The sequence below is a fragment of the Mizuhopecten yessoensis genome, unplaced genomic scaffold, assembly GCF_002113885.1.
Source record: "Mizuhopecten yessoensis strain PY_sf001 unplaced genomic scaffold, ASM211388v2 scaffold11099, whole genome shotgun sequence".
NCBI classification, from domain to species: Eukaryota; Metazoa; Mollusca; class Bivalvia; order Pectinida; family Pectinidae; genus Mizuhopecten; species Mizuhopecten yessoensis.
In genome coordinates this window covers 1144302-1160521 of record NW_018408879.1, presented here as the reverse complement: position 1 = coordinate 1160521, position 16220 = coordinate 1144302, and the positions used below count along the sequence as shown (strand labels likewise).

At 38.3% G+C, this 16220-nt stretch overlaps 2 protein-coding genes across 8 annotated transcripts in view; one reads left to right on the top strand and one right to left on the bottom strand.

Annotated features, from left to right (window-relative positions):
* Window positions 1-4473: 4473 nt before the first annotated feature.
* Window positions 4474-16220, top strand: part of LOC110465699 (testis-expressed protein 11-like) — a 36312-nt gene continuing 24565 nt past the window's right edge. Inside the window, exons 1-2 of one of the 4 annotated variants that reach the window (XM_021521693.1) lie at window positions 4475-4798; window positions 6163-6406. The gene's annotated coding sequence lies outside the window, so the exon portion shown is untranslated. Of the gene's footprint in view, window positions 4799-6162; window positions 6407-16220 lie in introns of all 4 variants that reach the window. The other 3 variants (XM_021521695.1, XM_021521694.1, XM_021521696.1) reach the window with 3 other exon arrangements.
* On the bottom strand, window positions 8298-16175 carry LOC110465700. 4 transcript variants are annotated; one of them, XM_021521697.1, is made up of 8 exons: window positions 16043-16175; window positions 13591-13831; window positions 13074-13442; window positions 12601-12706; window positions 12324-12448; window positions 11240-11375; window positions 10580-10619; window positions 8298-8664 (listed from the first exon to the last, which is right to left on the bottom strand). In XM_021521697.1, the coding sequence occupies exons 1-8, from the start codon at window positions 16150-16152 to the stop codon at window positions 8574-8576; spliced, it is 1218 nt and encodes a 405-aa protein (XP_021377372.1). In that variant the 5' UTR covers window positions 16153-16175; the 3' UTR covers window positions 8298-8573. The 4 variants fall into 4 exon arrangements, with proteins under 4 accessions (XP_021377372.1, XP_021377373.1, XP_021377374.1 ...); XM_021521698.1 differs by having other exon boundaries at window positions 12601-12703; XM_021521700.1 differs by having other exon boundaries at window positions 8641-8664; window positions 10580-10633.

Genomic DNA, 16220 nt, shown 5'->3' with positions numbered 1-16220 from the left:
AACGAATATGATTTATATATCAACACAAAGAATATGATTTATATATCACCACAATCAGTATGATTTATACACCACCAAAAACAGTATGATTTATATATCACCACAAAGAATATGATTTATATATCACCACAAACAATATGATTTATATATCACCACAACTAATATGTATCTTCACAAAGAACATCCTTCATTTAAGGATTAAAGTTCCTTTTCCATCATCATTCAATCAAATTGCTTACAAAAACTACATATTTCAAAATACGCACAACTTGGGAAAGGTATTTTTAAGCACCTTTGGTTTGACCAATCATAAATATTGATAATACTCATTTCATTCCTTATACATGTATTTACGTTCAATACAATTAAGGGAATTCTATTTCTCCTCTCCAACTTTTGGTTCATTATACAATTCAAACAAGCTGTTTACCAGAAGGATCCTCCTACGCGTACAACATCTTCATCGCTGTACATCTCGGAATGCTTGTCCTTCTGAACTTGTGGACCGCCTTTGACTTTATGCTCCACGACATTCTGTTTAGACGGTATTTATATAGAGTAATACGTGATGTCCTGTGTAGGATCCATTTATATTTGACTAACAGGCAACAATAGGACTAACCACATCTGACGATAGCACGCTCAGTTTGGGGGTCCTAAGAGAACGGTGCTAGGTCCTTGCAATGGTTGCTGATATTCCAATGGACAGTTCTATGACACCAGGAATGTATTTAATGCCACTGCAAAGGCATGCTACTGAGAAATCCGAAACATGGCAGTTTCCACCATAGATGTAAAACCTTGAAACGTTTTGTATTAACATCTAGTCTGGACGTCTATGATATCTTTGAAACAATAACTATCTGTCTTCAGTGATTTTGAATTCTGCACAGCAGATATCACACCACACTGGTGATTAGAAAAGGAGTAAAATACTCAGAATTGAGCAANAGTAGTCTATTTCCCCATAGGTTACCTGTATGTTACAGATCACAGATTTGAGGACACATGTTATCCCCTATCAGCCTTGAAGACATCACTGAGGTAAGAGTCAGAATTCCAGCTATGTATCCAAGAATATCGTGACATAGTGTATCAGGTGTATCGCTAGTCGAGTTCAGGTAGACATAAACATACATTCGTTTTAATTTGGTTTTTCAATCCAGACTTCTGATTTTGATCCGTTAAATTAAGTTTCTTTACTTTTACGAACAACAGGAATTTTCTGTAATTGGCCTATCGTCATGTACATTTCATACAAAGTGATGATCAGCATTGCCACTAAATGCGAAGATGCTTACCATATGTTAAATAATGTACTTTTGATCTGACTAATTGTTAAACATTCTGTATGTAAAGCATTTTAGTTAATTATATGTGTAGAGGTACAATTAGAAAGCTTTTTTCATTGGCCTCTGAGACGTATCCAGATTATCACATTTATTCTATCCGGAAAAGGTTGTGTATGTTCTGCTCCTTAAGCATGAAAAAACGAAATCTTCATTTTTTTGCAAAATGCCCGAAGTGACCTCTGATTGGCTGAAACGACTGCAGTTTTAACTCGAGTTCTTTCGACTTCATTGTACATAGAAGCTATACGTAACATCGAATGATCGACGATTAAATGTTTAGGTATTCAAGATGCTGAGGTCTCAATAGTTGACCGATAAATGATTAGTTCAGTTTGGGGCTTTCTTTTGCGGCTGCATGGACAGTTTGGGGGACATTTGTAACCGTCCCTGTTACTGGTAAAATCTACGTTTGATTCTTACTACTCAATATAACACACATTCTTCTCCGAACGAAATTCAAATATACTTGTATGATAAGGTTCGATCGACTGCCTGCGCATTTACAAACGAGTCATTTTTGTAGTCCTTTACGTAATTTATAGACAGGGTCGATGTTACAAGTCGATGTTCTATCGCTTACTCCGGTCTGCTCACTTTTACTCTAGGCGCTTGAAACGACTGGAACATGGCAATGAGCAGCAAATCAGGGTCGATGTTACAAGTCGATGTTCTATCGCTTACTCCGGTCTGCTCACTTCTACTCTAGGCGCTTGAAACGACTGGAACATGGCAATGAGCAGCAAATCAACCGGTTGCGCTTTCACCGTTAATTTGTGGCTTTTCTCGTTCCTATCCGCCGTCTTTTTGGTGGGCTTCATCAGAACGCCGTACAGGGTCAAACGGTATTTACATTAGAAAAGGAATGACTTGGCGGAGAATGCCATTAGCTCCGTGGAATATTCATGTGTCTTCATGAATGGTTTTACAAAGCGATATGGTTTATGATTTGAATATGTATGCAGCTGCAACCAATCAGGTTTTATTAATTTATAGTCCAAAATGGCAATATAGGATATGTATATAAAAAATAACTTGATATGAATGAAACAGATTTAACGACTTGTCAGTCCATTAGAATGTCGCCTCCTTGACCATGGACAAATCTCATTCCGCTTCATTTCATCTCGATGACAACGCACCAACGGTAGGAGATCAATACTTGTATATCTGAACTATACTTTACAGTGACAAAGCCTGTAAGTTGTCGTCATTGGCTAGGCTGATGTGACACAGAAGAGACATTACCTCCAGGTCGATACCTGGCTCTCTTTCTGAACCGGACATTGTGGAACACTGATTATACACGGTCAAAAAGGGATAGGGGCATCATTACGCCGCAATAGAAACTAATTGCTAAGACGTGACTGCGATCTCGGAGCGACAAGTGAGGCACGATCAGCGTGTGGCCTTTCCCTTTCACGTTTTTTCATAACCTTTTGTTACCGGTCGTTGACCTTTCAGCCTCGTCTGGTTTACATCGCTTAGAAAACATCGTGTGATTTGACATAAGTGTACAGTAAAGGTCGCTGGATTAGACATATAATACCCGATGTCCCTCCTCCACTATCCGGAAAGCAAGGATAGGCTATAGATCCGCTATATAACGTTCTATTGCTCTGCTCTAATGAGTCGAGCAGAAGCAGGAACATTACACTTTAATAATGTATATATACTACATACTAAGGCGTCGCTACCCTGGAGTCTAGAACACATTTGCCGAGTTCATATTGTGTATACTTTATTTATTTTTGTATCTGCAATTTTATTATTGTAGGGGTTCAAGAAGGTAACGTAATGTAAGTAATACAAACGAATTATTATCGACACGATATCTTTTCTTCTTTTTGTCTCCCTTGATAAAGTGAATGTACCATATACATTACCATGGGCGACATTTTAGTTTGTTGGGCACTGGTCGTTCCTGATATATGTTTCTTTTGTATTTTGATAAAAAAAAAAATGAAAATTACCCTCACGACGATTGTGGAAATCGATTTGGGAACTGGACAAAGTCCTGACCATGAAATGGATACTTTAACGATGTGTTCAATGATATGTGATGGTGAAAAACATTTTCAAATTGAACCAGTACGCATTCAGCTGAAGTAATGAAATTAAACTCTTACAAACAAAACGATGTAGTATGTCAACACAAACAGAACATTTCCAATGGCTGGGGAAAAGTTTACAAGATTACGCTTCAAGAATCGTAAATGGTCTGTGGAGAAGATGCTGATATTTCAGCAACAAGGACACACCGAACAAAACTGTTTACAATTGCTAGAAACGTTTTAATGTAATTTTGGTAAAGTTAACTTATGAATCGAATGACGTTTCGGAACATATGTAATACTAAATGTGTTATCGCGCCACAACAAAAACATCCGGGTTCACTTAATCCGAGCAACTTCCTATGACAATAGTACATGTCATCGGGATCGAGGGCGTGCCTTTACTAACTACAACAATGTCTCACCGTTATACCAGTCTTTTTCTCATAAAAATTATGAGATTATGAAGTTTATCTGCAGGTTAAAAAAAATCATAGTAAAAAAAAAGGCGATTATTTTGAAACCAAGGATATGCAGTATTATATTCTAAGTTTTATATGATACTTATGAAAATGTCATGAATTAAAACGATAGTGCCCGACTATTGAGGTTACAGTGTACATTTCACACACGCTGAAAAGTGACAATGCAATGTCCGCACACAAATGTTCCACCCTACACAACCAAGATGTCCGGACTACCATGCATTCTCGATACTCCAAAGCGAATTAGAGTGGGCTTAACCCCCGGAGTACCGATGATGCTGGACTACGTAAGTTTACATACACACATAACACGGTCACAAACATGTGTTCTGTAAAATACTCCAAAAATAACAGATATTAAAATCTACAAGAATTACATGTACGTTACAATTACTTATCTAACAAGAAAACAAGAAAAATGTTCACAAGCTAGCAAAACGTTTCTCGTAGGTCCTGATTTACCACATATCATATCTGTACAACGGGCAATGTCAAGGAGATCTGTGTTAATATATTCTGTAGTGAATCAGCTGTTTACAAAAAAAAGTCACTGCGTACTAAAGGAATTACACACGACCTGGCATAGAAAACACGTGGTGACGTCACAGGACTATCCCAGTGGAATGAAGGTCACGCGATGTAAACAAACAGGCTGCAGTGTTGGACGAAGAAATGCACTCTACTTTGTGGAATATTACCGTCGATTGGTGATTAATTCACGTTTTTAAGTTTTTTTCCTCAATGGAAGATTTTGTATGATTTACATATTACTCGTGAGGCTTGACGATCTGTTTTCTGGGAGTTTCAGAATTTGTAAACATACCGCGGTCACGTGTATTTCAACTGCCAGATATCGCTGTGGTTTTTCGAGGTCAATAACGTAACTGACGACATAGACTTAGAGATAACTGTAAGTATAACCCCACGCTATTTTTGTACTTTGGCCACCAGTGAGTTTATACATGTAGGGGAGTTTGTAACTTGCGCGTACGATGTACTCGATGAACCCAGAGTCTATAGCTACGTCAAGTGTCAAAACCCGTTAGTATCAGGTTCACCGACCAGAAGTGTTTAACTCAGCTACTATAAAAGTTCGGAGATTAATTCTACACAATCAGATAGTTTTGTGTGGGCAGCGACCTTGATATGTTTTTCGTTTGTCCCGAGAAAGAACTCGGTGTACATGTGGGAGGGGCCACGCCCCCACACCACGTGTAACCGGAGTAAACTGTTGTTTTTCTCTAACTTGGTATAAATAGACTCGTATACAGATTAAGTAACGTCTTATAAGATGTACCTAATTTTCAAATGGACATGTCAGATCAAGGAACGTCGGTTGTTAAGTTCTTTTACATTTTGATAATTTGTTGAATTATATAAGCGATTTGGAGTGCATCTTGGTCTTGTGAAGTGACTTGGTATTGACACCTACTTTAATTTGTACCTGTTACTCCACTCCCATGCACTGATAACGAAGTAATGGAATTTGACATTGAGCAGATACATTGACATGTAATGTTTATAACGTTTAAACAAATGTGTAAGAAGGGGAAACGAATGTACTCAAATATACCGGCGGAAATTTAAAGACGGGAGTGTTTCCTTAGAACCCGTTGACCTTTCGCATAACTTTAGCTAGGTAACGTAAATTAAATGCATAGGTGATCAGGTATGTTTTCTGGTGTTTACCTATACACGTAACAATACCTCTTGTTTGTTTCAACTCATGATTTGTTTTATTGAAGAATTTGTTTTTATGATTCGGAAAACATATTTAAACCAAATTCAAAACATACATCTTTAATCAAATTCCAAACATGCCAGTTGTCTCAATCTGCTTACATACACTAAAATGCACTATTGAATGTGGACGTACAATGTAGGCATACAGTAATAAAATATAGCCGATTCGTTAACTACATCATCACAAATCCTGTTACCAGCCAGTGTGTTAGGAGATTATTTTTTTATACAAAAGTGTCCCAATAATCCAGCCGTCTTCCAATGCAGACACTTAATTAATTGGTCGGTGTAGCTTACTTATTATAAACGAACTAGTACTTCCAATCACAGGGACTGTGGATCAATATATGCGTCATGTTTACCGCTCATAAAACTTAGGGGGGGGGGGGGGGGGGGGGGTAGCTTAGCATGGCTAACAGAATCAAAATTTTATGTATAATATAAATCAGAACAAAAAATGTCTGTTACTTTGTTAAATACGATGTCCGCGACAAGGTACGTAAATCACATTAATTGATTAATTGTTTTCAGGCCTATCGCTACCTGAGCTAATTACTGAACCCACTGCCTGTGGGACCGACAGCTGTGTAGGCGAGCTAACACAGATAGAAGTGCCACTTTTATCACTAGTCTACAAAATGAAGCTAATTACATTTGGGTTTGGTGCACTTGTGTGACTCCCCGTCATGATTTCCAGCCCATTGATACGGAGGGTCACAGCCCGGACATAAGTGCTACTGGACCGATAGGCGAATAGCGATTTTCTTCTGTACTAGTTGAGTAACCGCATCCAGATGTATTTCCAAAACTAGAGTTAAAAATTTCGAAAATAACAAACAAACAAAATAGTTAACACTTTTGTCAATGAGACATTAGAATGACATTACACCATGTTCAGCTGACAACGCGAATTATTTCATTACTGCACACGCTGTAGCCCGAGTATAACTCGTGAATCGAACTGATAAACATTGAACAATTAAACTAGAATTTGGCAAAGCTAGTTTGAAATTTAAGGGATTATTAAAAACATTTTTTTCAATGTAAACAAATTCAAATATATGTAGGTGTATTCAGTGTCGCCATCCTTTAAAATTGTACTGGATTGTACCCCGATACAAGTATCTCGGTGTTCAATCTTGACTTGAAATGTATACCAATTGATTTTGTCTTTTGACATATATTGACAAACAACATTTTGCAGTCCTAGGGCCCACTTGTATAAAACATCTCAACTCTTGAAATTTCCTCAAGTCTAAGATTTCCCATAGACAATACATTGCTTGAGATTTTCCTTAACTTTGAGATGTTTTATACAAGTGGGCCCTAGTCTCTTGATATTTATTTATTTACAAATGTACTGCTGAGTGCATGCCCACCAACGAAGCATAGTATAATTGAACAAGTACATACTCATTAACACCATACCGAGGAACGGCTGGGACACACTATCTCTATATTTACTACACTAAGACTCCAGTAAACACGAACTACGTTGAACTTTAATTTTGACACAGGATAACGCTACATGATAGAGGGGACAGCACTCTAACTAACTCAAAGTTTGACATGGTATAGGTAGCAGAGTAAAAACCTCGATATAATGTCCCTCATTCCATGTCACCTCGATCACCACCGAAATATCTCAAGTTCTCCAGTTCCTTTTATTAGCGCCTCCTGTGTACGTCTCCCTCGATATATAATAAACACTTTTAACGCCAATATTCGCTGGCCAAAGATGGCAGTATAGCGAGGTTTTTCTATACATTTAACAGTGACAACAATATTGCACGTAGTTAACAAGAGGCCCGATGGGCCTGTATCGCTCACCTGGTATTAATCACACACTTGTAACCTTAAAAGTGATCTGAGATTCATGATTAAAATTCATTCAACAGAACCTGTTAAAAGATTCCAAAACATATAACCCCTGTGACCTTGAAAGTCGAACAAGGTAATTAAGTTGAACACATTTTATAGCCCTTCATCTCAGGATGCAACTTGAAAAATATCACCACCTTATCCCTTTGTTTATTGAAATAAGATCATTTTTTATGTTTATACATATTTGACCAAATGTGACCTTGAAAGTGGATCAAGGTCATTCAAATGAAAAAGCTTGATAACCCTTCATCCAATCATGCTACTGGTTAAATATTTTAAAACATCATGGGCCTCATGGTTATTCAGAAGTGGTTTAAAGATTTTAAACAAATTTGACCCCTGCAACCTTGACTATAGGTCAAGGGCATTTCTTTTATCAAAATTTGTCGGGCTTCATCCTGTATAAGAAGAACCTATCAGCCAAATATCACGCTTCTGGGCCTTTTGGTTAATCAGAAGAAGTCGTTTAAAGGTTTAACAAATTTGACCCTATGACCTTGAATACAGGTCAAGGTCATTTCTTCTTGCAAACTTTGTCGGGCTTCATCTCATTTCCCTTTCAGCCAAAGATCATTATTCCGGGCCTTTCAATTAATCAAGAGAAGTCGTTTAAAAGTTTTAACAAATTTGACCCCTATGACCTTGAATATTGGTCAAGGTCATTTCTTTTCGCAAACTTTGTCAGGCTTCATCCTAGGAACCTGTCAGCCAAATACCACGCTTCTGGGCCTTCTGGTTAATCAGCGTTTAAATGGAAAAGTTGACGCCGGACGGACGACGGACGACGGACGACGGACGACGGACGCCGCTCCACGGCATAAGCTCGCATGGCCCTACGGTCAAAATATAAACACTTTTGATTTCAAACCATAATATTCACGGAACATGCATGTGACATCTTCAATTATATTTCCTTGTCATCAGTACTGGTCGTAGGACTGAAGTCCTGTTGTATTGTAAAAACATGGCATGTACTCATGTGTCAAACACATTTCCTACAGCAAGAAAAGTGGTCAAGCCTTCATCACGACTATAGTAATTCACCAAACAGGACTTCCTCACGCGTGGAACTCTGGACGAAGTAACACCCCTCCTACAGCACAGGACGTAGCTAGGATCTTAAGTAGTAGTCTGGTTCTCTCATCATCTCTAACGACGAGAAAAGAAAAAAAATAGAGAATCGTGTAACGACAGTTAGCTTCATGTCAGAATGAAACGGCCTTATATGAGAGAAATTGTGAGTTTTATCATGCGCTTTGGTTGATACAAATGGTAGTGCCCAGTCACTAGCATTGGGTACTATAAGTTATGGTTGCTAAGTTGTGCCATTTAGTTGCTTTACCATTTAATGGCTCTATCAGTCCTCGTTTTACTCTGTATCACAGGTCCATTTTGCAAACCTCATGAACCTCCTTTATCGCATGATACTGCTTCAGAACAGCAAATACATGCTGGTGTCACAATATGACATAACCTGACTTTTTAACATATCATATCGGTACAAGCCCGAGTGGCTATCGCGCGGATATTGTGGTCTTGAGCTCATATACAGGTTGTGATATGGGAAAAGGCATGTTATGTTCTGGATCTAATACAATATTACCTTTGGTCACTTGCCGTAATCGACATTACATTAACGTCGCTAAAATGCACGCAATGGTTTAACCAAAGGAAGCATTGCTATTTAACGATAATATTTATATATACATGTAACGCAAAAAACGAAGAAAGGCAGTTGACAAGAGGTCCAGTGTATACGTATCGCACAAATGTTATTCAATGCTGTTGGCAAACACATCTCATGACGTTATAATAAACAAACTTGACAGCAAGCAGCGTTGAGTGTTATCCCATCATGCAATATGCCAAATATTTCTTTCTATGCATTGAGGACATATGTGAAAACCGTAAAGTTTGTTCAACACATTTAATTTACCTAACCAAGAAAATAGGCCAAGGGCATTTGAAACTTGACAGCATGTTGTACCACCATGCTACTGGCGAAATGTCACCGCCCCCGCACGGATATATTTGACATATGCTACTTTGAAAACAACCTTATTTTAAAACGTCATTCAGTTTAAAAAATTTCCATAGCCCTTAATCTCAGCATACAACCAGCAAACTATCATGACCATAGACATCTTGGCTATGCAGAAAAATATTTTGACACACTTGACTCCTTTGACTTTGAAAGTGTGTCAAGGTCATTCATATGAACAACATTGATAGCCCATCACCTTAGCATGCTACTGACCACAAATCATGACCTTCACCGCTGGGTTTTTCAGTAGAAGTCGCTTACAGAAAAATGCTGACGACGGATGACAGACTCGTCAGGGCATATACTTAGTTGACCTTCGGGCAGTTGGGTTACAAATGTCAATGCCACATATAGAATCTTCTGAAGTAATCCTGAAAATCTTTTTATTTAGTTATTATTTGTTAGTCATGCTACCAAGGATTCGAAACAAAGACCACGGGATTGCCAGTTCAGCGCTCTACCGATTGGGCTAAAGAAACGTTGCTCAAACACTTTGACCACTGGGTGCTTAGGGAAGATTCGATTCCGCCGGGGAGCATGTCTAACCACATTTGTGTGTGTGACCTTCATCTTCCGACGAGGAACATTTCTTAATTGTAATGAACAGGCATGGGCCTGCATGGCTTTTGTATTAATCTGTGAAATTTTAGCTCACTGTCAGGAACATTATTATATCTACGTAACCCATTGGTCTTTGAGGTGTATAAATAGGTAAAAGTCAAAACCTAGCCATTTTCGTTTGATGCTCAACACTTGCCTACTATACTGTCAAATGACAAAAGTGCTATATAATCCATTATTTGCGATCGAACTTTCTTGGAATGAACTTTGGTATTAACTTAAACTGTAAGTCTGATTGATATGTACTCCCTGGTGGGCTTGAATCTTCCAGTAACATCTGATATTTGACAGTCACATAGGTTCTCGCCGAGATATGAATAATTCAACAGAGATGCAATGGACAGTTAACAGAACGAAACTTAATGAAATGCATAGAAACTCAGCCTAATGGAAACTTACACTTGTGCCGATTTGTCCAGAAACTGTGGTGTCATCGCATCTGGAACAGGAATGCTACATACATTGTTATTTATATAGTTGTCTCTTAACAAGTCTGTTTAACACGAAAAACGGACCACTCCAATACATACTGATTCCTACACAACTGCACTGTTACTTGTCTGTGTAACTTTGCGCTAAAAATGTGGATTATATATATATTGCCAAGTAGTTTATATTTGTTACCGCAACACATTGTCTTGTCCTGATACAATAAATGTCGCCTACCACGACACTTCTATGTCATACAATAAAACAAAATCTGATGACCCAAGGTATAACGCACATGTAGGTGTTAAGGGCGATAACTCCCACTGACTGAATATCAACTGACGTGTTGCTTTCCATGTTTTTCTCGTGCAATCGAGGACACGGCATTTTCTTTCGGAAATTATCTTTCAGATAAGAGGTAATAAACCCATACAGATAACATTGATACATGTTATAGTACATATTACGTGCATAAACCTATAAACATATAGCTATAATAGCTCTAGCACACACAAGGTGAAGAACTAGAAACCTACCTCTTCACAATATTGGTCAATTTTCAAGTGTGTAAGCTTGAAACCCACTTCACGATTTGGAAATATTTATAAATGTAATGGTTTACATACTGACCATCAGACAAATCTACGTGGTCTGTGATAGGTGATGTAACCGCTAGACTATCCGGTCCTGTTTCACCGCTGGAGAGGCGGGTCATTTTTCGGACAGGAGATCCAAGTGTTGTGTCCTTTTCAACAGATACCCAAGTCTGAAATGATTCAAAATATGTTCTCTTTTTACTGCATAACTTCTTTTTAGAACAAGAGATTTTTCGACGGAAACTTCTGTCTTTGAAAGGAGAGAATCTGGCTCCTCTGGGAAAACAGTTGGATCCGACATAAGATGGCATCTGCAACATGGAGGGCTACTGACTAAGTATCCCATTGGGATATGTTCACGACCTACTTACTTCACACAAAAACCTCTTAAGGATCGTTTGAAACCGGCCACCAATCACAATATGTGTTAATTTTTTTTCATGGAAGCGCGATTTATCCTGGAGACGGAGGAACTTGAAAAGAAGGATAGGTCCATGGGTTCTGATGAACCAGCAGTTATACGTTTAGCAGCAGCACGCCGGGGAAAATAGGAGACGGTAATTCGTACATGACAGCGGGAGTAACTCCAAACAACAAAACCCAGAAATTTCAAGGATGACATCGGTGCGATTTGTTGTTGAATAAGAATCTGTTGAGTGTGCATTGAAGCCAAAATCAAGAAACTGAAAACGGTTCAACCGAGAGCTGTAAGTTAAGCATTGGGTGACAGGTACAAAAGTGTCTCTGCCATGTTGAAGAATCATGGATGACACACCTTCAGCAGCGCACGATTATGTTGTCTATCTAACTTTTAATTCTGTTTCGACAATATTATCAAGGAAGGGGTTTTCTTTCTGAACGAAAACGTTATAAATAGAGCACCGTGTAAAATATCAGATTTTTTTTGCAACAATATCTGGAATTTCTCACAATCCTATAATCAATGCACGACTATTTACCAACTCTAGATAGAAACTTTTAATGATAATACCTTGTACTAAAATGTAAGGATGCCTATATTCTATTATTAACATGAAATCAGCAAAACAATTGTCATTTTGCAGAGAAATGGTATAATACTAGTCATCTAGAATATAACAATATTGAGGTGACGTTACCTGACTGTTTGTGACCGCCGTGTTGACAATATATCTCACGTGGGTCTGCTGCTCCGTCATCAAAGAGTGTATAAAATCGCCCATCTCGCTAAGTTTATTGTCTATCTGTCCACGGAAAAACTTATCTGCAACATATTGTTAAAGACAGTTTATACTGCTTTCGCATTTATAGTATGATGCTCTTGTTAAATAACTCTTGTTAAATAATGTTTTTTCCCTTCATGTTTGAATGCTAATCTTATCTGCTGAATATTTACATGTCTAAATAGTTACTCACCAAAATGATATATGAGATCATCAATTTTGTTGTTTCCATGCAGACAAATATCTGCTTCTGCGTCTGACCAATCGATAGGAAAATTGTTCCAAGCACTACCGACCTGCTTGTCAACAGACAATGATTGTAAAAAAGTTATGTGCTCCATACTTATCAGTCACATACATTTGTACCACGTGGTTAATACCAACGAAAAACAAAACTGGACTAAGATAGCTATCGGGTAGGCATTTTTTTTTAAGAATAATCTTTTTAAGAATAGATTTCTGGTTTTATATGAGGACAGCTTCAGTTATGTGGGATAATGGTATTTTAATGCCAGGCAAGATCCGGTTACTAAATTGCATCTCTTGAATTTGATTTGGTTGTAAAGTATTGGCGGTTTAGCCATTGATGTCACTGTTGCCGAGAAGGAGATTTAATTTTCTATTAAGTATAGAAGATTTTACATTGTACTATAGGTTTAATAATACCTCTTGATCTGTGGGACTTGTTTCCAACTGACAACTACTACTGGTGCTGTGGCCAGAAAACCCCACATCTCGCTCACTTTCGGACTCTGTGGAAAACTGACCAGCCTCATGAACGAAATGGTCCATTCTTGCCTCATAGCTGGCTTGAGTAGAACTTGTTTGCGCCAAATTTTCTGTCGGTTCAGAGTTCATACTGACCATACTGTGTTCGTTAATACCATTACCAATATGGTGACAAAGATTGGATCTTTGGTGACAGCTGGCGTCTGTATCAAAATAACCTGGCACTGGATCTCCATGTGAAAACTGTGTCTGATCACTGATAGTGTTGTTGTCGGGGTGGAAATCCGCTTTGGTGGATTGGTCAGGCTATCACGGAACACATGAAATAGCGTCGCATAAGTTAGAGAAATAAAACACTAATATGTCAATTTGATCGAACGTGCAATTAGGACATCATTAGAACAATTCAATGAAATGACTAGAATTACGATTAGGTAAAAACAACATTACTCACCATGGGAGACAACCCGTAAACTATGTTTCCTGATGCTGTGGCAAGGTAACTCTGTACACTATTTTCTTCAATGGATCTGGATGTAAAACTCGGCTGTCGACCTCTCCGTCTAGCACAGGGATTTGAGTTAACATCAGACGATTTAGCAGATGGAATGAAAACATTACCGTTTGGAAGAAATGCTTCTGGTCCTAAGCCGGCTTCTGACACCATGTGATCTGATGTCATATCTTTAAAAACACTGTAAAAATACCTCTTATTTTTCAATATCCTTAACAATCGCGGAAAAAGGTCATGCCAAACAACATTTCGCAACCACTCATCCGTGACTTATAATATGTTATACGATAGACGTTATTCAGCTATGTCAGAAGAATTTTCACATATATAGAGAAGTCTATCCCTATTGAATCTCTTTCACATGTTTATGGTTATTATACATGTTTGCGTTATTCACTCTGAAACGTGCCCACAACATCTTTAAAATGTTAAGCAGTTCATAGTAACTTTATTAAAAGAAGTGTAGCGGAATTAGACCGGGTCGATCGTCGGCGACCAGGTAGCTCAATTGGTAGAGCGTCTGTCTAGAGTTCAGAGGGTCCCGGGTCCGAACCCCGGTCTGGCCGTGCATTTTCCCGCTCCTGTTACATTTTGCGCCCAACGAAATATACCCATAGAGGTGGTATAGGGTCTCGTGTCGAATACTTCGTTGAAGGAGGGGGGAACGTAGCAGAATAAGAGCGGGCCGATCGTCGGTGACAGGGTAGTTCAATTGGTAGAGCGTCTGTCTAGAGTTCGAAGGGTCCCGGGTTCGAACCCCGGTCTGGCCTAGTCTCGTTCAGCCAGACTCGTGTTGTCTGCGCAAGCTATGCCGAACGGAGATTCTGGTCAAACCCTTAGCCGAGTTTCCTCTGGCCCTGACAGTGACACCATACTTTTAGACATTTTGACAGATAGATGTCTGGCCAGAGGAAACTCGGGCTACTCACACCCTATGATATCGTTTTGTGAAGTCATAACGAGGCTTACCAGAATTCTGGTAAATGATTTCATTGGTCGAAGGTAGACACACCCTTTTCAACTTTTAAAGTCAGAATTTGAGTGGCGCAAAATTGCATTAAATATTTTATTTCATGAAAAAACTTACCTGTACATGCATTCCTGAAGTATCCGTGTTTTCACTTTTATCGAGAAAATGTAAGAAAATGCTTCAAATCTCAAGAATTATTGCATGTATTTTCATTGGATATTTTACAATAATTCAGGAAGCTAACATAGCTATTGACACAAGTCAAGCCGTTTTGAATGGTGTACAGCTAAAATCTCACTTGTTTTGCATACTTTTTTCCGACCTCAGCCAGCCTTGTTGGCTTTGTGCTCAGTTAATATTCTTACATTTTTCTCGATAAAAGTGAATAAACGGATGCACGGGTAAGTTTTTTTCATTAATTTCATTATTCTTTGAAATGTTTAAACGGCGTTGACATAACATATACATTTTATGCAATGTATTTAATTATGGTACATGTTTCACATTTTCATGACAGACATACGTTTTACGGAAATGACTTGAACACATAGCCTTACTGCAGAACTAGCTGTTTGGTGGCCCTAGTCTACCGTCACTGTACCCAAAACGGGACAGTACCCAAAACGGGACACTTATAGGAAAAAGGCCAAAGAAACTGTCATTCAATACAAAGAAGTACTTTCATGTATACAGTTTTCATTTGATAATACTTTTTTTTAACTGTATGTTAGCATTTATTGACCGTTGATTATCGTTACATGGACAATTTAAAGGTAAGAAAAATGACCAAGTCATTTTCAAAACTGATGCTAGTTTGGAGAAGAAATTTAGTGATAACCAAGTTTGACTCTAAAAATATTTGAAATATGTCTTCTTTTCTGCTCATATTGATCGTTCATCCCCAAATATTAGCCAAAATACCGAAGTGTCCCTTTCAGGGTACTCAGTACAGTTACAACAGTTCAAGGGCCTACGTAACCCTGATGGTATTTCGTGTTTTATTTATAGAACCACGCGCCCGAAATATCAACTTGTAATAGAAATGAAAAGTGGATCTATTTATGAAAAATCAATACATTGATATTTATCTAAAAAGTGTCCCGATTTGGGTACAGTGACGTTAGTGTCCTGGAGTGAAACAAAGTCGCATCGTAAAAAAAATCAGATCATTTTCATACCATTAGGCCTAACGTCTCTCGGAACTTTTCCCATGGTGGTAGTTTCACACCCTGACATAGGCAGTTTGTATTTAGAATGAAAATTGACGTTTAGAACGACGATATTAAAATTGGCACACACACACACACGGGCTCATGGCGTCATGCGCACCCTGCCCAGCTCATTCATTGTATCGTTTACAACATTCCAGTTTTCTTTTCAATGGATAACGTGTACTGTCTCGTTATAAGAACAATACCTTACCTCTTGATTTCTTTGTCATTTGCAATCGGCATTGTCCCAAAAGAACGGTTAAGCACATATAAAACTGTGTCCGTGTTATCTATTTGGCGGCTTATAACTTTTAAGAACATTAAGTTGACGTCGATAGGTTGCTTGAATAATTGTATTCACATGTACCTTCAATGCAACCGCTCAGAAG

Excerpts from the sequence above, each read along its gene's own strand:
- LOC110465700 (XM_021521697.1), bottom strand. The coding sequence starts at position 16,152 with ATGTTCTTAAAAGTTATAAGCCGCCAAATAGATAACACGGACACAGTT. Across the intron at positions 13,832-16,042 it reads AATGACAAAGAAATCAAGAG|TGTTTTTAAAGATATGACAT; the intron begins GTAAGGTATTGT and ends GTATTTTTACAG. Across the intron at positions 8,665-10,579 it reads CTGGACAAATCGGCACAAGT|AGATGATGAGAGAACCAGAC; the intron begins GTAAGTTTCCAT and ends TCTCGTCGTTAG.